The sequence below is a fragment of the Carettochelys insculpta genome, chromosome 8 (genome assembly GCF_033958435.1).
Source record: "Carettochelys insculpta isolate YL-2023 chromosome 8, ASM3395843v1, whole genome shotgun sequence".
Lineage (NCBI taxonomy): Eukaryota > Metazoa > Chordata > Testudines > Carettochelyidae > Carettochelys > Carettochelys insculpta.
In genome coordinates, this window is record NC_134144.1 from 74,759,139 (window position 1) to 74,775,751 (window position 16,613).

A 16,613-nucleotide genomic window follows, 5' to 3' on the forward strand; every position below is an offset into this window, starting at 1 on the left:
CCTGGCCTCTGCCAGGGCTGTAGCTGGGCGCCAGAGGGGCTGAGCTGCCCCACCCACGTCCAGCCAGGGACGGGTACGATGGGGAGGCCCCTGCCTGGTCCCTGGGGTCCTGCCCAGCAACTCTCCCTCCACGGGGCTGCTCTGGCCCCGGCATCTGCCCAGTGGCCCGGCCTGGCAATCACCCCCAGGGGGGCCCCTCGTTTGGTGTACGAGGCACGTTGTGGGCCCTGGCAGTGCCATCCAGCCAGCAGAGCCTCGCCAGCCCCCAGGGCAGGACCGGCTGGCACCCAGCAGGCGCAGCATGGTCCAGAGCAGAGCTCCTGCCGGGGGAGACCCCGCCAGCCCCCAGCAATACTGACGGGGGGCCAGGCCCTGCGCTGCGGGTACGAGAGCTCTGGGCTGGGGGGGCAGACCTTGGGCTGCAGGCCGGGGGGCTGGTGGCAGCTCCTGTGCTGTCTGGCAGCCCCCAGCTCCCCGCCCCCGGCTGGCCCAGCTGTCGCTCCCGTGGGGCTGGGCTGGCTGATGTCAGAGCCGTACAAATAGCCGGCGCCCGGGTCCCTCCCCGACTCCTCTCCCTGGGCTCCTCTCGCTCCACAGCCGGCGCCGCCACCATGAGCCAGTCCTACTCCAGCCAGCGGGTCTCGTCCTACCGGCGCACCTTCGGCGGGGGCTCCCCGGCCTTCGCCCGCACCTCCCTGGGCAGCAAGGGCTCGGCCAGCGCCGTCTCCTCCCGCGTCTACCAGGTGTCCCGCAGCGCAGGCGCCGGGCCCAGCCTGGGCAGCCTGCGGGTCACCCGGGTGGCCCCGCTGCGCTCCTACGCGGGCGCCGGCGAGCTGCTGGACTTCCAGCTGGCCGACGCGCTGAACCAGGAGTTCCTGCAGACGCGCACCAACGAGAAGGTGGAGCTGCAGGAGCTGAACGACCGCTTCGCCAGCTACATCGAGAAGGTGCGCTACCTGGAGCAGCAGAACGCCCTGCTGGTGGCCGAGGTCAACCGGCTCAAGGGCAAGGAGCCCACGCACGTGGCCCAGCTGTACGAGGAGGAGCTGCGCGCCCTGCGCCTGCAGGTGGACACGCTCACCAGCCAGCGGGCGCGCGTCGACGTGGAGCGCGACAACCTGCTCGACGACCTCAACAAGCTCAAGCAGAGGTGAGGGGCGGGGGGGCCTGGGGCTGGGGCTGGGGCTGGGGCCGCCCTCCGCCGCTGCCCCGGACCTGCGCGCCGTGCGCGGCCGTCCCCGTGCCCGGCACTGCCTGTGCCCGGTTCCCTGCCCCCAGCGTACCCGTCCCCGTGCCCGGCACTGCCAGTGCCCGGTTCCCTGCCCCCAGCGTACCCGTCCCTGTGCCCGGCGCTGGCTGTGCCCGGTTCCCTGCCCCCGGCGTACCCGTCTCTGTGCCCGGCACTGCCTGTGCCCGGTTCCCTGCCCCCGGCGTACCCGTCCCTATGCCCGGCACTGCCTGTGCCCGGTTCCCTGCCCCCAGCGTACCCGTCCCTGTGCCTGGCGCTGCCTGTGCCCAGTTCCCTGCCCCCGGCGTACCCATCCCTGTGCCAGCCGCTGCCTGTGCCCGGTTCCCTGCCCCCGGCGTACCCGTCCCTGTGCCCGGCGCTGGCTGTGCCCGGTTCCCTGCCCCCGGCGTACCCGTCCCTGTGCCCGGCGCTGCCTGTGCCCGGTTCCCTGCCCCCGGCGTACCCGTCCCTGTGCCCGGCGCTGCCTGTGCCCGGTTCCCTGCCCCCGGCGTACCCGTCCCTGTGCCCGGCGCTGCCTGTGCCCGGTTCCCTGCCCCCGGCATACCCGTCCCTATGCCCGGCGCTGCCTGTGCCCGGTTCCCTGCCCCCGGCGTACCCGTCCCTGTGCCCGGCGCTGCCTGTGCCCGGTTCCCTGCCCCCGGTGTACCCGTCCTCGTGCGTCGCACCCCTGCTCCTTGGTGTGCCCATGCCCATGCGTTGCACCCCTGCTACCTGTCCCCATGTGTCACACCCTGGTTCCCTGCCCCCCGTGTGCCCGTCCCCCTGTGCCACACCCCCACTCCCTGCCCCCCGGTGTGCCCCATCCCCATTTCCCACACCCCCACTCCCTGCCCCCCGTGTGCCCGTCCCCCTGTGCCACACCCCCACTCCCTGCCCCCCGTGTGCCCATCCCCCTGTGCCACACCCCCACTCCCTGCCCCCCGTGTGCCCGTCCCCTTGTGCCACACCCCCACTCCCTGCCCCCCGGTGTGCCCCATCCCCATTTCCCACACCCCCACTCCCTGCCCCCCGTGTGCCCGTCCCCCTGTGCCACACCCCCACTCCCTGCCCCCCGGTGTGCCCCATCCCCATTTCCCACACCCCCACTCCCTCCCCCCGTGTGCCCATCCCCCTGTGCCACACCCCCACTCCCTGCCCCCTGGTGTGCCCCATCCCCATTTCCCACACCCCCACTCCCTGCCCCCCGTGTGCCCATCCCCCTGTGCCACACCCCCACTCCCTGCCCCCCGTGTGCCCGTCCCCCTGTGCCACACCCCCACTCCCTGTCCCCCGGTGTGCCCCATCCCCGTTTCCCACACCCCTGCCCCCTGCCCCCTCGTGTACCCCATCCCTGTGCATCGCACCCTCACTCCCTGCCCCCGGTGTACCCAATCCCTGTGCATCGCACCCCTGCTCCCTGCCCCCTCATGTACTACGTCCCCGTGTGTCGCACCCTCACTCCCTGCCCCCTTGTACACCCCATCCCCTGCCCCGCAACCACTGACCCGTGTCTTACAACTCCCTTCCCATATGCTGCATCCCCACAACCTGCAACCCTGACCCTGTGCCCCTCACCCCCAACCCTTCCCCTGCCCCCGGCACCTCCCTACCCCCCCGGCCCCCCCAGGCGCTCTCTGCCCAGCTCCAGCCCACCCAGGCAGCGAAGGGGCAGCGTGTCCTGTGCAGGCGCTGGGGGCGCTGGGAACACCCCAGTGCTGGCTGCAGAGGGGCTCCTGCCTCGGGGGCTTGGGAGCCCTCTGGGCAGGCACAGGAAGTCCACTGGGGCAGCAGCCTGGGTGACTGCATCACAGACCAGGCCCCAGGGCCCCGGCAGCTCAGCTCAGCTCAGCTCAGCACCCCCAGTCCGGGCCAGCCTGGCCAGAGGGGGACAGAGCCTCCAGCCCCATTCGCCAGTGCCGGGGTGTCGCCGACCCACCCGGGTCTGTAACCCACCGACGAAGCTCTGGGGCTAAGGGTGCCAGCAGGCCTGTGCGCTCACTGGTGCTCAGCACCTTCCCCCACGGCACCTGCCCCCGCCCCAGAGCTCCGCACCCTCCCTGCACAGCACCTACCTGTGCCCCCACCCCAGTGCTCAGCACCCTCCCCCTCACAGCACCCACCCCTGCCCCCACCCCCGCCCCAGCGCTCAGCCCCTGTGCTCAGCACCCTCCCCCCACGGCACCTGCCCCTGCCCCAGAGCTCCGCACCCTCCCTGCACAGCACCTACCTGTGCCCCCACCCCAGTGCTCAGCACCCTCCCCCTCACAGCACCCACCCCTGCCCCCACCCCCGCCCCAGCGCTCAGCCCCTGTGCTCAGCACCTTCCCCCACGGCACCTGCCCCCGCCCCAGAGCTCCGCACCCTCCCTGCACAGCACCTACCTGTGCCCCCACCCCAGTGCTCAGCACCCTCCCCCTCACAGCACCCACCCCTGCCCCCACCCCCGCCCCAGCGCTCAGCCCCTGTGCTCGGCACCCTCCCCCCACGGCACCTGCCCCTGCCCCAGAGCTCCGCACCCTCCCTGCACAGCACCTACCTGTGCCCCCACCCCAGTGCTCAGCCCCAGCGCTCAGCCCCTGTGCTCGGCACCCTCCCCCCACGGCACCTGCCCCCGCCCCAGCGCTCAGCACCCTCCCCCTCACAGCACCCACCCCTGCACCCACCCCCGCCCCAGCGCTCGGCACCCTCTCCCCACACAGCACCCACCCTCACCCCAGTGCTCAGCCCCAGCGCTCAGCACCCTCCCTGCACAGCACCTACCTGTGCCCCCACCCCACTCTGAGCCCCAGCACTCAGCACCCTCCCCCTCACAGCACCCGCCTCTGCCCCCACCAGCACCCCAGAGCTCAGCACCCTCCCCCGCACAGCACCCGCCTCTGCCCCCACCAGCACCCCAGCGCTCAGCACCCTCCCCCGCACAGCACCTGCCCCCGCCCCCGCCCCACTGCTGAGCACCCTCCCATGGTGAGTGCCTCAGCCCCCCCCCAGCACAGCCCCTCCCACCTGCCTCTGTCTGTCTGTCTCCCCCTCCCGCTGCCAGGCAGCACCTGGCCCAGCTGCGCTGGGGCAGCACATCCTGCTGGGGCAGCCCCTGCGGCCAGGAGCCCTGGGCCCTCGCTCCCTGGGGACCCCGGCACTCGCCCAGGGGGTTGGGAGCCCCACCTCCCCCCCCCCGCAGCAGCCCGGGTGCAGCTCCTGGGGACCCCGGCACTCGCCCAGGGGGTTGGGAGCCCCACCTCCCCCCCCCACAGCGGCCCGGGTGCAGCTCCTGGGGGGCCCAGGCACAGGGAGCTCCCCAGCGGGCACAGACCTGCCCTGCAGCCCCTCGCGCCCCGGCCATGCCGTGACTTGTGTCTGCCGTTGCCAGCTTCAGACAGGCCCAACACCCGCACCCCTTACCCGAGCCCCCACTCCCCCCTCCCTCTCTGCCCCACACAGCTCAGGCCCCATGGGCCAGGGCAGCTGGGGCCCACAGCAAACCACCTCGGGGATGCATAAGGGCCAGGTCAGCTCCGCTCTGAGGGGTGGGCAGTCCCAGAGCAGCTGGAGCACAGAGGGGCTCACGGGGGGGGGGCCCACCCTGCCCCTCCTGCTGTGGGAGGGGCAGTGACCCCAGCCCCCAGACAGCGGGGTCCCTGCAGGCAGCCTCTGCGCATGTCCTCGCCCTCGGAGGGCTGGTGGCAATGCCTCCCCGTGGGAGCTGAGCAGACCCCAAACCCTGGGGTCCCACAACTCCCCTGCCCTTCTGCAGGGCCCTGGCGGCCCCTGACTCTGGGTGCTGCCCAGCCAGGCCAGCCGGGAGCCACAGGGTGGGGGGGGCTGGGTCTCTGGACGCCCCCGGGCTGAATGTCACTGCACTGAAGGCAGAGGGGGCAGCTGGTGTCGGTGCCCCACGGCTCTGCTGTGACCCCCATCAGGGCACAGACTGTGCTGGGAGGGAGTCCAGCGGCCGGGCCTCAGGCAGGGCCACCATTCCTGGTCAGCCCCTTTGCACTGCCCCTGCGGGGTCCCTCACCCCAGTATTCCCCGTCCCATCTGGGGATCTCTGACTCACCCTCTGGCGTCCCTGCCCCCCAAGCACCCCAGCCCTGTGTTGCCATCCACGGTCAGTCCCCTGGGCGCGCTCAGCTGACACGCAGGGTCCGTGTGCCCCCTTCCACAGCAGAGCCCCCCAGCCCTGACTCTCAGCTCCCGGCCCCCGACACCGCAGCCCAGATCCCTGCCCTGCCAAGCCCCCAGGCCAGGCCGTGGTGCCCCAGCGCCTCGGCTGCTCCCCTATAAGGCAGGGGCGGCGCCGGTGACCTCAGCCTTTCTGCCGGGCTCTGGGCTGTGACTATAATAGGCAATGGGAGGCCAGGCCGCTGGCCCCGGGCCAGCCAGCGGGAATGCGGAACCAGGGGCCCTGCAGCGCCGGGGCTGTGCTGGCCCAGGCCCTGGGGGGCGGGGAGCCTGGGCTGTCCGTCCGTCTGTCCCTCCGCCTGCGCGCGGCCCTGACGCCCCTCTCGGCTGCCCTCCCCGCAGGCTGCAGGAAGAGATCCAGCTGAAGGAGGAAGCGGAGAACAACCTGGCTGCCTTCCGGGCAGTAAGTGCCGGCGCCGGCCATGCCCTGCGGGAGGGGAGACGCTGGGGGCTCCCGGGGGCGGCTGTGGGGCTCCCTGCCCCCTCCCCAGCACAGAGTCCCTGGCCCAGCGAGCCTCCCTCGCCCGGTGACTCCAGTGCCCGGCTGCGCCTGGCGCCCTCCCGCGGGGGGGCCAGTCTGGTCACGCCGGCCCCTGCCGCCTGGCACCCCGGGGCTCAGCTCTTCATTCAAGGGCAGGTGCCCCCCTACGGCCCCCTGGGCCAGGAGATCCCACAGCCCCCGGCCAGGTGACCCCCTACGGCCCCCTGGGCCAGGAGATCCCCACAGCCCCCGGCCGGGCGACCCCCTACGGCCGCCTGGGCCAGGAGATCCCCACAGCCCCCGGCCAGATGACCCCCTACGGCCTCCTGGGCCAGGAGATCCCCACAGCCCTGGCCAGATGACGCCCTACGGCCGCCTGGGCCAGGAGATCCCCACAGCCCCCGGCCAGATGACCCCCTACGGCCTCCTGGGCCAGGAGATCCCCACAGCCCCCGGCCAGATGACCCCCTACGGCCGCCTGGGCCAGGAGATCCCCACAGCCCCCAGCCAGATGACCCCCTACGGCCCCCTGGGCCAGGTGACCCCCTACAGCCGCCTGGGCCAGGAGATCCCCACAGCCCCCTGGGCCAGGAGATCCCCACAGCCCCCGGCCAGATGACCCCCTACGGCCCCCTGGGCCAGGAGATCCCACAGCCCCAGCCAGGTGACCCCCTACGGCCTCCTGGGCCAGGAGATCCCCACAGCCCCCGGCCAGATGACCCCCTACGGCCCCCTGGGCCAGGAGATCCCACAGCCCCAGCCAGGTGACCCCCTACGGCCTCCTGGGCCAGGAGATCCCCACAGCCCCCGGCCAGGTGCCCCCCTACGGCCTCCTGGGCCAGGAGATCCCCACAGCCCTCGGCCAGGTGACCCCCTATGGCCGCCTGGGCCAGGAGATCCCCACAGCCCCGGCCAGGTGACCCCCTATGGCCCCCTGGGCCAGGAGACCCCCTACAGCCGCCTGGGCCAGGAGATCCCCACAGCCCCCGGCCAGGTGACCCCCTATGGCCTCCTGGGCTAGGAGATCCCCACAGCCCCAGCCAGGTGACCCCCTACGGCCCCCTGGGCCAGGAGATCCCCACAGCCCCCGGCCAGGCGACCCCCTACGGCCCGTGGGCAGCCCCTGGCCCAGTGCCATTGGCTCAGCCGGGCTCCCTGGCTCCCAGGATGTGGACGCGGCCACCCTGGCGCGCATCGACCTGGAGCGACGCATCGAGGCGCTGCAGGAGGAGATCGCCTTCCTCAAGAAGGTGCACGAGGAGGTAGGTCTGGGGAGCCCCAGGATCTGCCCCCGTCCCGGCCCTGCCCCCGCCCCCGCTCCCGTCCCCGCCCTGCCCTCCAGTACTGCCCTGGGATCCTGCCCCTGCCCCGGAGCTGCCCCCACCCTGCCCTGCCCCCACCCCCGCCCCACCCTGCCCTCCAATACTGCCCTGGGATCCTGCCCCTGCCCCAGCGCTGCCCCCACCCCGCCCTGCCCCCGCCCTGCCCTCCAGTACTGCCCGTGGATGCTGCCTGTGGGGCCCTGCCCCGATTACTCCTCTCCCAATCACTGCCTCAGGGCCCCCCACACCTGCTTATTGTCCCAGGACCCTGCCCCCCAGCTACTGCCCCAGGGCCTCAGCCCCATCAGGTTACTGCTCCAGGGTCTCACTCCACTGGTTATTGTCTTGGGGTCCCAGCTGCCCAGTTATTGCCCACCCCCCGTTATTGCTGAGGGCCCTGCCCCCATCCTCCCCTCTTCCCCCCGGCCCAGCCCTGGGCCCTGCTCACAGGGCTGTGCTTTGACCTTGGCTCTCTGCTGCTCTGGGGTGGGGGGCTGGGCTGTGGGGGGCCGGGCGGGGTCCCTGGGTCCCTGCTCCCACGCTGCCCCTTGCCCCAGGAAATCCGGGACCTGCAGGCTCAGCTGCAGGAGCAGCACATCCAGGTGGACATGGACGTGGCCAAGCCAGACCTGACGGCTGCCCTGCGCGACATCCGCGCCCAGTACGAGAGCATCGCCGCCAAGAACATCTCCGAGGCCGAGGAGTGGTACAAGTCCAAGGTCTGGCCCTGTGCTCCCGGGGACGGGAAGGCGGGAGGGATGTGCTGGGCTGGGCTGGGGGGCGACGGGGTCTGTGCTGGGCGGGGGGGTGATGGGGGCTGTGCTAGGTGGTGGGTGACAGGGGCTGGGCTGGGTTGGGGGGCGACGGGGTCTGTGCTGGGCTGGGGGGTGATGGGGGCTGTGCTGGGTTGGGGGGCGACGGGGGCTGTGCTAGGTGGTGGGTGACAGGGGCTGGGCTGGGTGGCGACGGGGTCTGTGCTGGGCTGGTGGGTGATGGGGGCTGGGCTGGGCTGGGCTGGGCTGGGGGGCGACGGGGGCTGTGCTAGGTGGTGGGTGACAGGAGCTGGGCTGGGCTGGGCTGGGGGGTGATGGGGCTGTGCTGGGCTGGGTGGCGACGGGGTCTGTGCTGGGCTGGTGGGTGATGGGGGCTGGGCTGGGCTGGGCTGGGGGGCGACGGGGGCTGTGCTAGGTGGTGGGTGACAGGGGCTGGGCTGGGCTGGGCTGGGCTGGGCTGGGGGGCGAAGGGGTCTGTGCTGGGCTGGTGGGTGATGGGGGCTGGGCTAGGTGGTGGGCGATGGGGGCTGGGCTGGGCTGGGGGGCGACGGGGGCTGTGCTAGGTGGTGGGTGACAGGGGCTGCGCTGGGGGGCGACGGGGGCTGTGCTGGGCTGGTGGGTGATGGGGGCTGGGCTAGGTGGTGGGTGACAGGGGCTGGGCTGGGCTGGGCTGGGCTGGGGGGCGACGGGGGCTGTGCTGGGCTGGTGGGTGATGGGGGCTGGGCTAGGTGGTGGGCGATGGGGGCTGGGCTGGGCTGGGGGGCGACAGGGGCTGTGCTAGGTGGTGGGTGACAGGGGCTGGGCTGGGCTGGGCTGGGCTGGGGGGTGATGGGGGCTGGGCTAGGTGGTGGGCGATGGGGGCTGGGCTGGGCTGGGGGGCGACGGGGGCTGTGCTAGGTGGTGGGTGACAGGGGCTGCGCTGGGGGGCGACGGGGGCTGTGCTGGGCTGGTGGGTGATGGGGGCTGGGCTAGGTGGTGGGTGACAGGGGCTGGGCTGGGCTGGGGGGTGACGGGGGCTGGGCTGGGGGGCGACGGGGGGCTGCGCTCTGCTGGCCATAGATGCGGGGGCAGGACCAGGTCCCTCTCTTCACTCCGCTGTCCTGCACTGGCTCCCCGCCCCGTCCGTCCCAGAGCGGGGAGGCGGTGGGGGTCATGGCCAGCAAGGCCGTGTTGCTGCCCTGCGGGGGCCCAGTGAGCTGCTGCCCCCAGCCCATTGCCCGCAGGCCCCAGCGCTCCCAGCTGACGCCCGGCGCTGCCCCCACAGGTGTCCGATCTGACCCAGGCTGCCAACAAGAACAGCGACGCGCTGCGCCAGGCCAAGCAGGAGATGATGGAGTATCGGCACCAGATCCAGTCCTACACCTGCGAGATCGACGCCCTCAAGGGCACGGTGAGCCGTGGGCGAGGGTGGGCACCAGCTGCCAGTCACAGCTCTGCCCACACCCTGCCCTGGCCCTGGGTGACGCCCCCCTGCTCTGGGGTGTGGGCCGGGGGCAGCTCCCTGGCAGCCCAGAGTGCCAGTGGCTGGGACGCACGCGGAGCTGCACTGCCAGAGCCCTGGCTCTGCCGGGAGAAGGTGGACGCTGTTCTAGGGAGCAGCTAAGGGCACCAGCCCCCCTGCCCTGAGGCCTGGACTGACCCTGTGCCGGCTGGAGCAGCATTAGTTCCCAGCGCTGCTGAAAGGGCCAAGCTGGGGCAACGGACAGCCCCAGGCTGGGGGTTCTCCACAGGGTCACACCGAGCCCGGCTGTCGCCTCTGCCCGGCCAGCCCTCACGCTGGCACGCGCCAGCCTCCCCCGGGCCCCAGCCCTCACGCGCCAGCCTCCCCCGGGCCCCAGCCCTCACGCCAGCACGCGCCAGCCTCCCTCGGGCCCCAGCCCTCACGCGCCAGCCTCCCTCGGGCCCCAGCCCTCACGCGCCAGCCTCCCCCGGGCCCCAGCCCTCACACCGGCACGCGCCAGCCTCCCTCGGGCCCCAGCCCTCACGCGCCAGCCTCCCTCGGGCCCCAGCCCTCACACCGGCACGCGCCAGCCTCCCTCGGGCCCCAGCCCTCACGCGCCAGCCTCCCCCGGGCCCCAGCCCTCACGCCGCCCTCCCTCGGGCCCCAGCCCTCACGCGCCAGCCTCCCTCCGGCCCCAGCCCTCACGCCAGCACGTGCCAGCCTCCCTCGGGCCCCAGCCCTCACGTGCCAGCCTCCCCCGGGCCCCAGCCCTCACGCCAGCACGCGCCAGCCTCCCCCGGGCCCCAGCCCTCACGCTGGCACGCGCCAGCCTCCCCTGGGCCCCAGCCCTCACACCGGCACGCGCCAGCCTCCCTCGGGCCCCAGCCCTCACGCGCCAGCCTCCCTCGGGCCCCAGCCCTCACACCGGCACGCGCCAGCCTCCCCCGGGCCCCAGCCCTCACGCGCCAGCCTCCCCCGGGCCCCAGCCCTCACGCCGCCCTCCCTCGGGCCCCAGCCCTCACGCGCCAGCCTCCCTCAGGCCCCAGCCCTCACGCCAGCACGTGCCAGCCTCCCTCGGGCCCCAGCCCTCACGTGCCAGCCTCCCCCGGGCCCCAGCCCTCACGCTGGCACGCGCCAGCCTCCCCTGGGCCCCAGCCCTCACACCGGCACGCGCCAGCCTCCCTCGGGCCCCAGCCCTCACGCGCCAGCCTCCCTCGGGCCCCAGCCCTCACACCGGCACGCGCCAGCCTCCCCCGGGCCCCAGCCCTCACGCGCCAGCCTCCCCCGGGCCCCAGCCCTCACGCCGCCCTCCCTCGGGCCCCAGCCCTCACGCGCCAGCCTCCCTCAGGCCCCAGCCCTCACGCCAGCACGTGCCAGCCTCCCTCGGGCCCCAGCCCTCACGTGCCAGCCTCCCCCGGGCCCCAGCCCTCACGCCAGCACGCGCCAGCCTCCCCCGGGCCCCAGCCCTCACGCCAGCACGCGCCAGCCTCCCTCAGGCCCCAGCCCTCACGCCAGCACGTGCCAGCCTCCCTTGGGCCCCAGCCCTCACGTGCCAGCCTCCCCCGGGCCCCAGCCCTCACGCCAGCACGCGCCAGCCTCCCCCGGGCCCCAGCCCTCATGCCAGCACGCGCCAGCCTCCCTCGGGCCCCAGCCCTCACGCGCCAGCCTCCCCCGGGCCCCAGCCCGTCCCCTCCGCGCGCAGCTGAGAGAGATTCTGAAACCCAGTCTCATGCCCCACGGGGCTGGAAGGGACCTCAGGTCACTGCGCCCAGGCCCCTGCCCTCCCGGCAGCACCAAGCGCCACCCTGCGGGCTTGAGCTCACAACTCTCGGGGTAGCCGGCCCACGCGCAAGCCACTGAGCCATCCCAGCGGATCTGCCGGGTTCCTCCTGCCCCAAAGGGCCAGACCGCCAGCACGTGCCGTGTGAAGGGCTGTCAAAGAGAGCAGGAACAGGCAGCGGGCAGGAGCTCTTGGCGCAGGCCCGTAGCGGAGGGGGAGTCTGTGGCGTCCAGCCTGGGCGAGGCCAGGTCAGCGATGGCCCCGGCTCAGCGCATCACAGAGATGCTCCTGCCGAGAGGGGCTGGAGCGACGGCGAAGCTGGAGGAGCCTCAGGGCCCCTCTGTCCCCTGGCCCAGGTGGAGGGAATCCCATTGTTCTCCCTGGGTGGAAGCAGGGCTGAGCTGGAGCCTGTCACCTGTCACCTGTCCATGGCCCTTTAACCAGCCGGTCATGGCCTGGCTGCTGGGTGACGCCCCCCGGCCAGGTCCCTCCCAGGTGGGTGGCACCTGCTAACGTTCTTTGTCTGCGTTGGGCCCTTTGCAGGAGGGTGCCCAGCCGCCTGCTGAGGTCGCCCAGCCACGGCCCTTTCACACACACGCGCAGAGCCCCTCCTGCCCCCGCCCGCCCCACACAAACGGCCGTGGGGCCGAGCGGCACAAACCGAACCCGCCACGCGGCAGCGCTCGCGGCGCACCTCACGTGGCCCCTCCGGGCGCGGGTTGGGTGCAAACAGGGCTGTGCTGCTACCATGTGTTGCGTTTTCATCTAAAATGCAGGAGTGTCCCCCATCCCCCCATACCCCCAGCCTTACCCCGTCTCCCAGGCTCCCCGGCTGGGGGCTCGGGCGCTGCGCTGGGAGTGGCCAGGCCAGGCTCTGGGCAGCGTCTCCCATGGGTGCCTGGCACCAGGGCTAGGAGCCTCCTTGGCATCGGCACCAGCCAGCTCTGACCTCAGACCCCCTGCGCCCCGCCATGCACCCCCTGAAGCGCGTCCCCTGCTCGCACCCCCAGGACCCTGTCCCCCCGCACAGTGCATCCCCGGACGGACCGGGGGAGCCTCACACCCCACCGGGCCCTGCCCCCACAGCAAGTCCCCCTGAGGTAACACCCTCCAACCCCAGTCTTGGCCCTGTCTCTGGGCAATGTCCCCCCATATACCACCCCATGCCTCTCCACAGGCCTCCTCACTGGCCCAGCTCTCCCGCATCACAGACCCCCAGGGCTGGGGCCGTGGCCCTTGCAGGGCAGTGGGCTCTGGGAGGTATCGTCAGTGGCCAGGCCTGTAAGGGGTCTCCATCCAGCTGGGGAAGTCACATGGCTCCATCACCGACGGGGCCTGGACCCCCGTCCCTGCAGCCCCCCGGCTCCCTCCAGCTCTGGACAGCGAGTGCCCTGGAGACAGACCCTTACCCAGCCCTGCCCCCCTGCAGGTGGACGTGGGTCTCACTCTCCAGGGGAACACCCGGGGGGTCGGGCGACAGGGACCCAGCGTAGAACAGACTGGTCAGCACAGGGACCAGAAGCCATCAGTACTGTCCAGCTTGGGGAGAGGGTCCCAGAGGGGTCCCCGAGCCGGGTCCTGGTCCCCCTCCTCCCTCTCCAGCCAGAGCAGACTGCCCCACCCCCCAGCCCAGTTCCAATTCACACCAGCCAGGCCCCTCCTCTGCCTCTGTCCTGTTTCCCGGGGAAGAAAGGGGGTCACCTGGTTGCTGTGGTTACATAGGCCCTGGAGGGCCATTGTGTGTCTGTCCGGGGGGTGGGGTCATCACACCGAAACGCCCCTCACTGCTATGTCCTGATGCTGTGCCTGGGGAAACTGAGGCACACAGCCGGTGTTACTGAAAGACAGTAGGAAACACATGCAACCAAACCAGGGGTCTGAAACCGCCCTTCCTCCACACAGATTCCTCTAGGCCCCAAAGGGTCCAGCCCCAGCCCCAGCCCCAGCCCCCAGTCAATATATACCTGGATCCTACCCAAACCACACGCCCGCCAGTCCGTCAGATCTAACCAGCTAAAGATTTATTACTCCAAAAGAGCAGGGTCAGAGGGAGGGATGGTTAGAGCCACACTTCACATGCGTCAGCCGTACCCACTGGTGCAGCCAGCGGTGTTATCTGCTGATTCCTGCGAGTCCCTGAACGGGCATTTCAAGTCACATTGGTCCAGTCACTGGAGCGCTGCAGGTCTGTCCCGCGGGGCTGGACAGGGACCTTGGAGACAGGCCCAGGTACCAAAAGACAATAGATGCAAGATGGACCCTGCAAAGTCCACATCAGCCTTTGCGTCCAGGGCCAAAGCCCTTCCTTCTGCCCGCGGGCCCTAGGGGGTCAGAAGTCACCTGACCCAGGTGAGCCGCTGTGGCAAACTGCCTTTGGTCGCAGCTTTGCCAGCCCGCCCCGTCATTTACATGGCAGCCGGGATGGTGCCTGGACGTCCCATTGCAATTTCTTTGCGGAGCCCAGGGCCCCTGCCCAGTGGGCTGCACCCACTGACATGGCCCAAGCCTCTGGGAGGTGGATCGGGTGCCTGAGCCTTTGCTCACGGCCCATTCACCCTGGCGGGGGCGGGGGCTGAGTTCACACCCCCCAGCGCGACGCCGAGCACTCAGCCGTTTCCAAACACCCTGCAGAGCTGACCCACCTGCGTGCCACGGACGTGAGCGGCACCCTCAGGCTCAGGGCACCCTCAGCTTCCGTTAGACCCCTCCCCCGGCCCCCCCGGCACAATATTGGTCATGTCACAATGCACCCCCCGACCCCCACCTCCGGCCTTCGCTCCCCAGTCTGGCCACCTGCCGAGGTGGGGCTCATCGTGGTCACTGGCTGCCTGGTGTCCGCCCCCCCAGTGTCTGGCTGTGCCTGGGTCTGCCTCCACCAGGCCGTTTGCAGGGACCTGTGGCCCCCAGCCTGTCGGGTGCATGCGCAGCTGTGCCCCCCCAGCCCCGCAAGCAGCAACGCTGCCCCGCGGGGGAAACTGAGACACTCGCTGACGTCAGCCCCGCTTGGTCTCTGCTGCCGGCAGAACGACTCGCTGATGCGGCAGATGCGAGAGCTGGAGGAGCGCTTTGCTGGGGAGGCCGGGGGCTACCAGGACACCATCGCGCGGCTGGAGGAAGAGATCCGGCACCTGAAGGACGAGATGGCGCGGCACCTGCGCGAGTACCAGGACCTGCTCAACGTCAAGATGGCGCTGGACGTGGAGATCGCCACCTACCGCAAGCTGCTGGAGGGCGAGGAGAGCCGGTGAGCGGCCTGGCCCTGCGCCCCCGGGCAGCAGCCTGTGGCTCCGGGCAGGGCGCTGCCAGCCACTGGCACTGCTGGGCAGCCTGCCCCAGGGAGCCCAGCCAGCCTGGCCAACGGGCACTGCCAGGGAGCCCACGCCGGGGACCCCCCTCTGGCCGGGGCAGGGCCAGGGCCCTGAGGCAATGGCACTAACCCTTTTCCTTCTCCGTGTGCCGCAGGATCACCCTCCCCATCCAGACCTTCTCTGCGCTCAACTTCCGCGGTGAGTGCCGCTCGGCCAGCCCAGCCCTGGGCGGGGGGAGCCGTCATCGGCAGGGCCACGGCCGCACGCGGGGCTGCCCGGAGCCCCTGCAAAGGGGGCCTAGCCCTGGCGGCGTGAGGCGGGGCTGCCCCAGCCGGGAGGGCCCCATGGCCGTTGCCCGTGCCTCCCGCCAGCCACTGTCTGGCCCAGCCCGGTGGGGCAGCTGCGGCTCTGCACAGGCCAGCCCGTCGCCCCCCATTTCCCCGCAGCCAGACCGTCACCTTGTGCCCCAGCCCCTCCTGCTAGTGCTCAGCCCCTATGGCCTAGCCCACGGCCCAGCCCCCCTCACTGCCCCATCCCCTCGCCCCACACCCCATGGCCCAGGCTGATTCTCCCGCGCTCTGCAGAGACCAGCCCGGAGCAGCGTGGCTCTGAGGTGCACACCAAGAAGACTGTGATGATCAAGACGATTGAGACCCATGACGGGGAGGTGAGCCGGCGCAGGCGGCTGGGGGGCAAGGGGCCCCTGCCACAGCCGGGCCGTGGGGTGGGCACAGCTGGAGACGGCTCCCAGGCTCCGCGTGGGGGGGCTCTGATCCGCTCCTGGCGGCAATGGGGGCCCCAGCCATGGCACTGCAGCCCAGACTGTGCCGGACACAGACTCCACGGTGGGCTTCCTGCCCGCCCCCCCCACTGACGGGTCGGGCTTAGACGTGACCCCTGAGCGCCTGGCCCAGCCCAGCCGCTCTGCGAGAGGGCCCTGCCCAGCTGCCCCTGGGCTGCCCCAGGCCGGGCGGGGAGGGGCTCTGGGGCTGGCCGGGGGGTTGCCCTTTGCCAGCCTGGCAGCCGTCTCACTGGGGCTCTCTCCCGAGCAGGTGGTGAGCGAGGCCATGGAGCAGAAGCACGAGATGCTGTAGCCATCAGCACCTTCCTGTCCCGCAGACACCCGTCGCCATCCTCCCGCCTCCCGCCCTCACCAGCCCCGGGCACCACCCCCGCCCCACAGCCGTCCCCCCCACGCCCCGTCTCTCCCCTGCTTCGCATGCGCTGTGCTGGGACCGGCGCCGGGGAACCCTGAAGGCGGGAGCCAGGCTGGGCATGGGGACCAGGGCCCCGGCTTGGGGCTGGGTGGGGGGCAGTGCAGACTCCTGGCCAGGGATTCTGCTTCCCTCCCCCCGCCCTCGCACTCACGCACACAGCCCCAGGGCATGATGCCTGGCCGGGTGGGGCCTGCTTCTCCAAGCCAGGGCCCTCGGCTTCCTGCCCACAGCACAGTGGGGCCTGGCTCAGCTCAGCCTTGGGGAGAGGCAGGGCAGGTCAGCCCCCCTCACCCCTCGCCTAGACCAAAGCCATGGCACACCCAGCAGTGCCCAGCACTGGGGAGCTGGGACAGATGCAGGCTCCAGGGATGGTGAAAGTGGGGGGCAGCCCCCAGGAGTCAGTTCAGGGACAGGCTCCAGGGATGGCGAGGGGGGCCCCCAGGAGTCAGTTCAGGGACAGGCACCAGGGACGGCGAGGGGGGCCCCCAGGAGTCAGTTCAGGGACAGGCTGCGGGGACGGCGAGGGGGGCCCCCAGGAGTCAGTTCAGGGACAGGCTGCGGGGACGGCGAGGGGGGCCCCCAGGAGTCAGTTCAGGGACAGGCTCCAGGGATGGCAAGTGGGGGCCCCCAGGAGTCAGTTCAGGGACAGGCTCCAGGGACGGCGAGGGGGGCCCCCAGGAGTCAGTTCAGGGACAGGCTGCGGGGACGGCGAGGGGGGCCCCCAGGAGTCAGTTCAGGGACAGGCTCCAGGGACGGCGATGGGGGGCCCCCAGGGGTCAGTTCAGGGACAGGCTCCAGGGATGGCGAGGGGGGGCCCCCAGGAGTCAGTTCAGGGACAGGCTCCAGGGACGGCAAGGGGGGGGCCCCAGGAGTCAGTTCAGGGA

The 16,613-nt window shown here is 72.0% G+C and overlaps 1 protein-coding gene across 1 annotated transcript; it reads left to right on the top strand.

Moving 5' to 3' along the window:
* The first annotated feature begins 553 nt into the window (after positions 1-553).
* DES (desmin) lies at positions 554-15,911 on the top strand. The gene is made up of 9 exons (XM_075001604.1): positions 554-1,150; positions 5,750-5,810; positions 7,055-7,150; positions 7,768-7,929; positions 9,248-9,373; positions 14,228-14,448; positions 14,667-14,710; positions 15,097-15,179; positions 15,565-15,911. The coding sequence occupies exons 1-9, from the start codon at positions 612-614 to the stop codon at positions 15,604-15,606; spliced, it is 1,374 nt and encodes a 457-aa protein (XP_074857705.1). The 5' UTR covers positions 554-611; the 3' UTR covers positions 15,607-15,911.
* Positions 15,912-16,613: the final 702 nt, after the last annotated feature.

Coding starts and splice junctions, on each gene's coding strand:
- DES (XM_075001604.1), top strand. CDS start 612: ATGAGCCAGTCCTACTCCAGCCAGCGGGTCTCGTCCTACCGGCGCACC. Junction 7,151..7,767: donor TCAAGAAGGTGCACGAGGAG/GTAGGTCTGGGG, acceptor CCCTTGCCCCAG/GAAATCCGGGACCTGCAGGC. Junction 9,374..14,227: donor TCGACGCCCTCAAGGGCACG/GTGAGCCGTGGG, acceptor TGCTGCCGGCAG/AACGACTCGCTGATGCGGCA.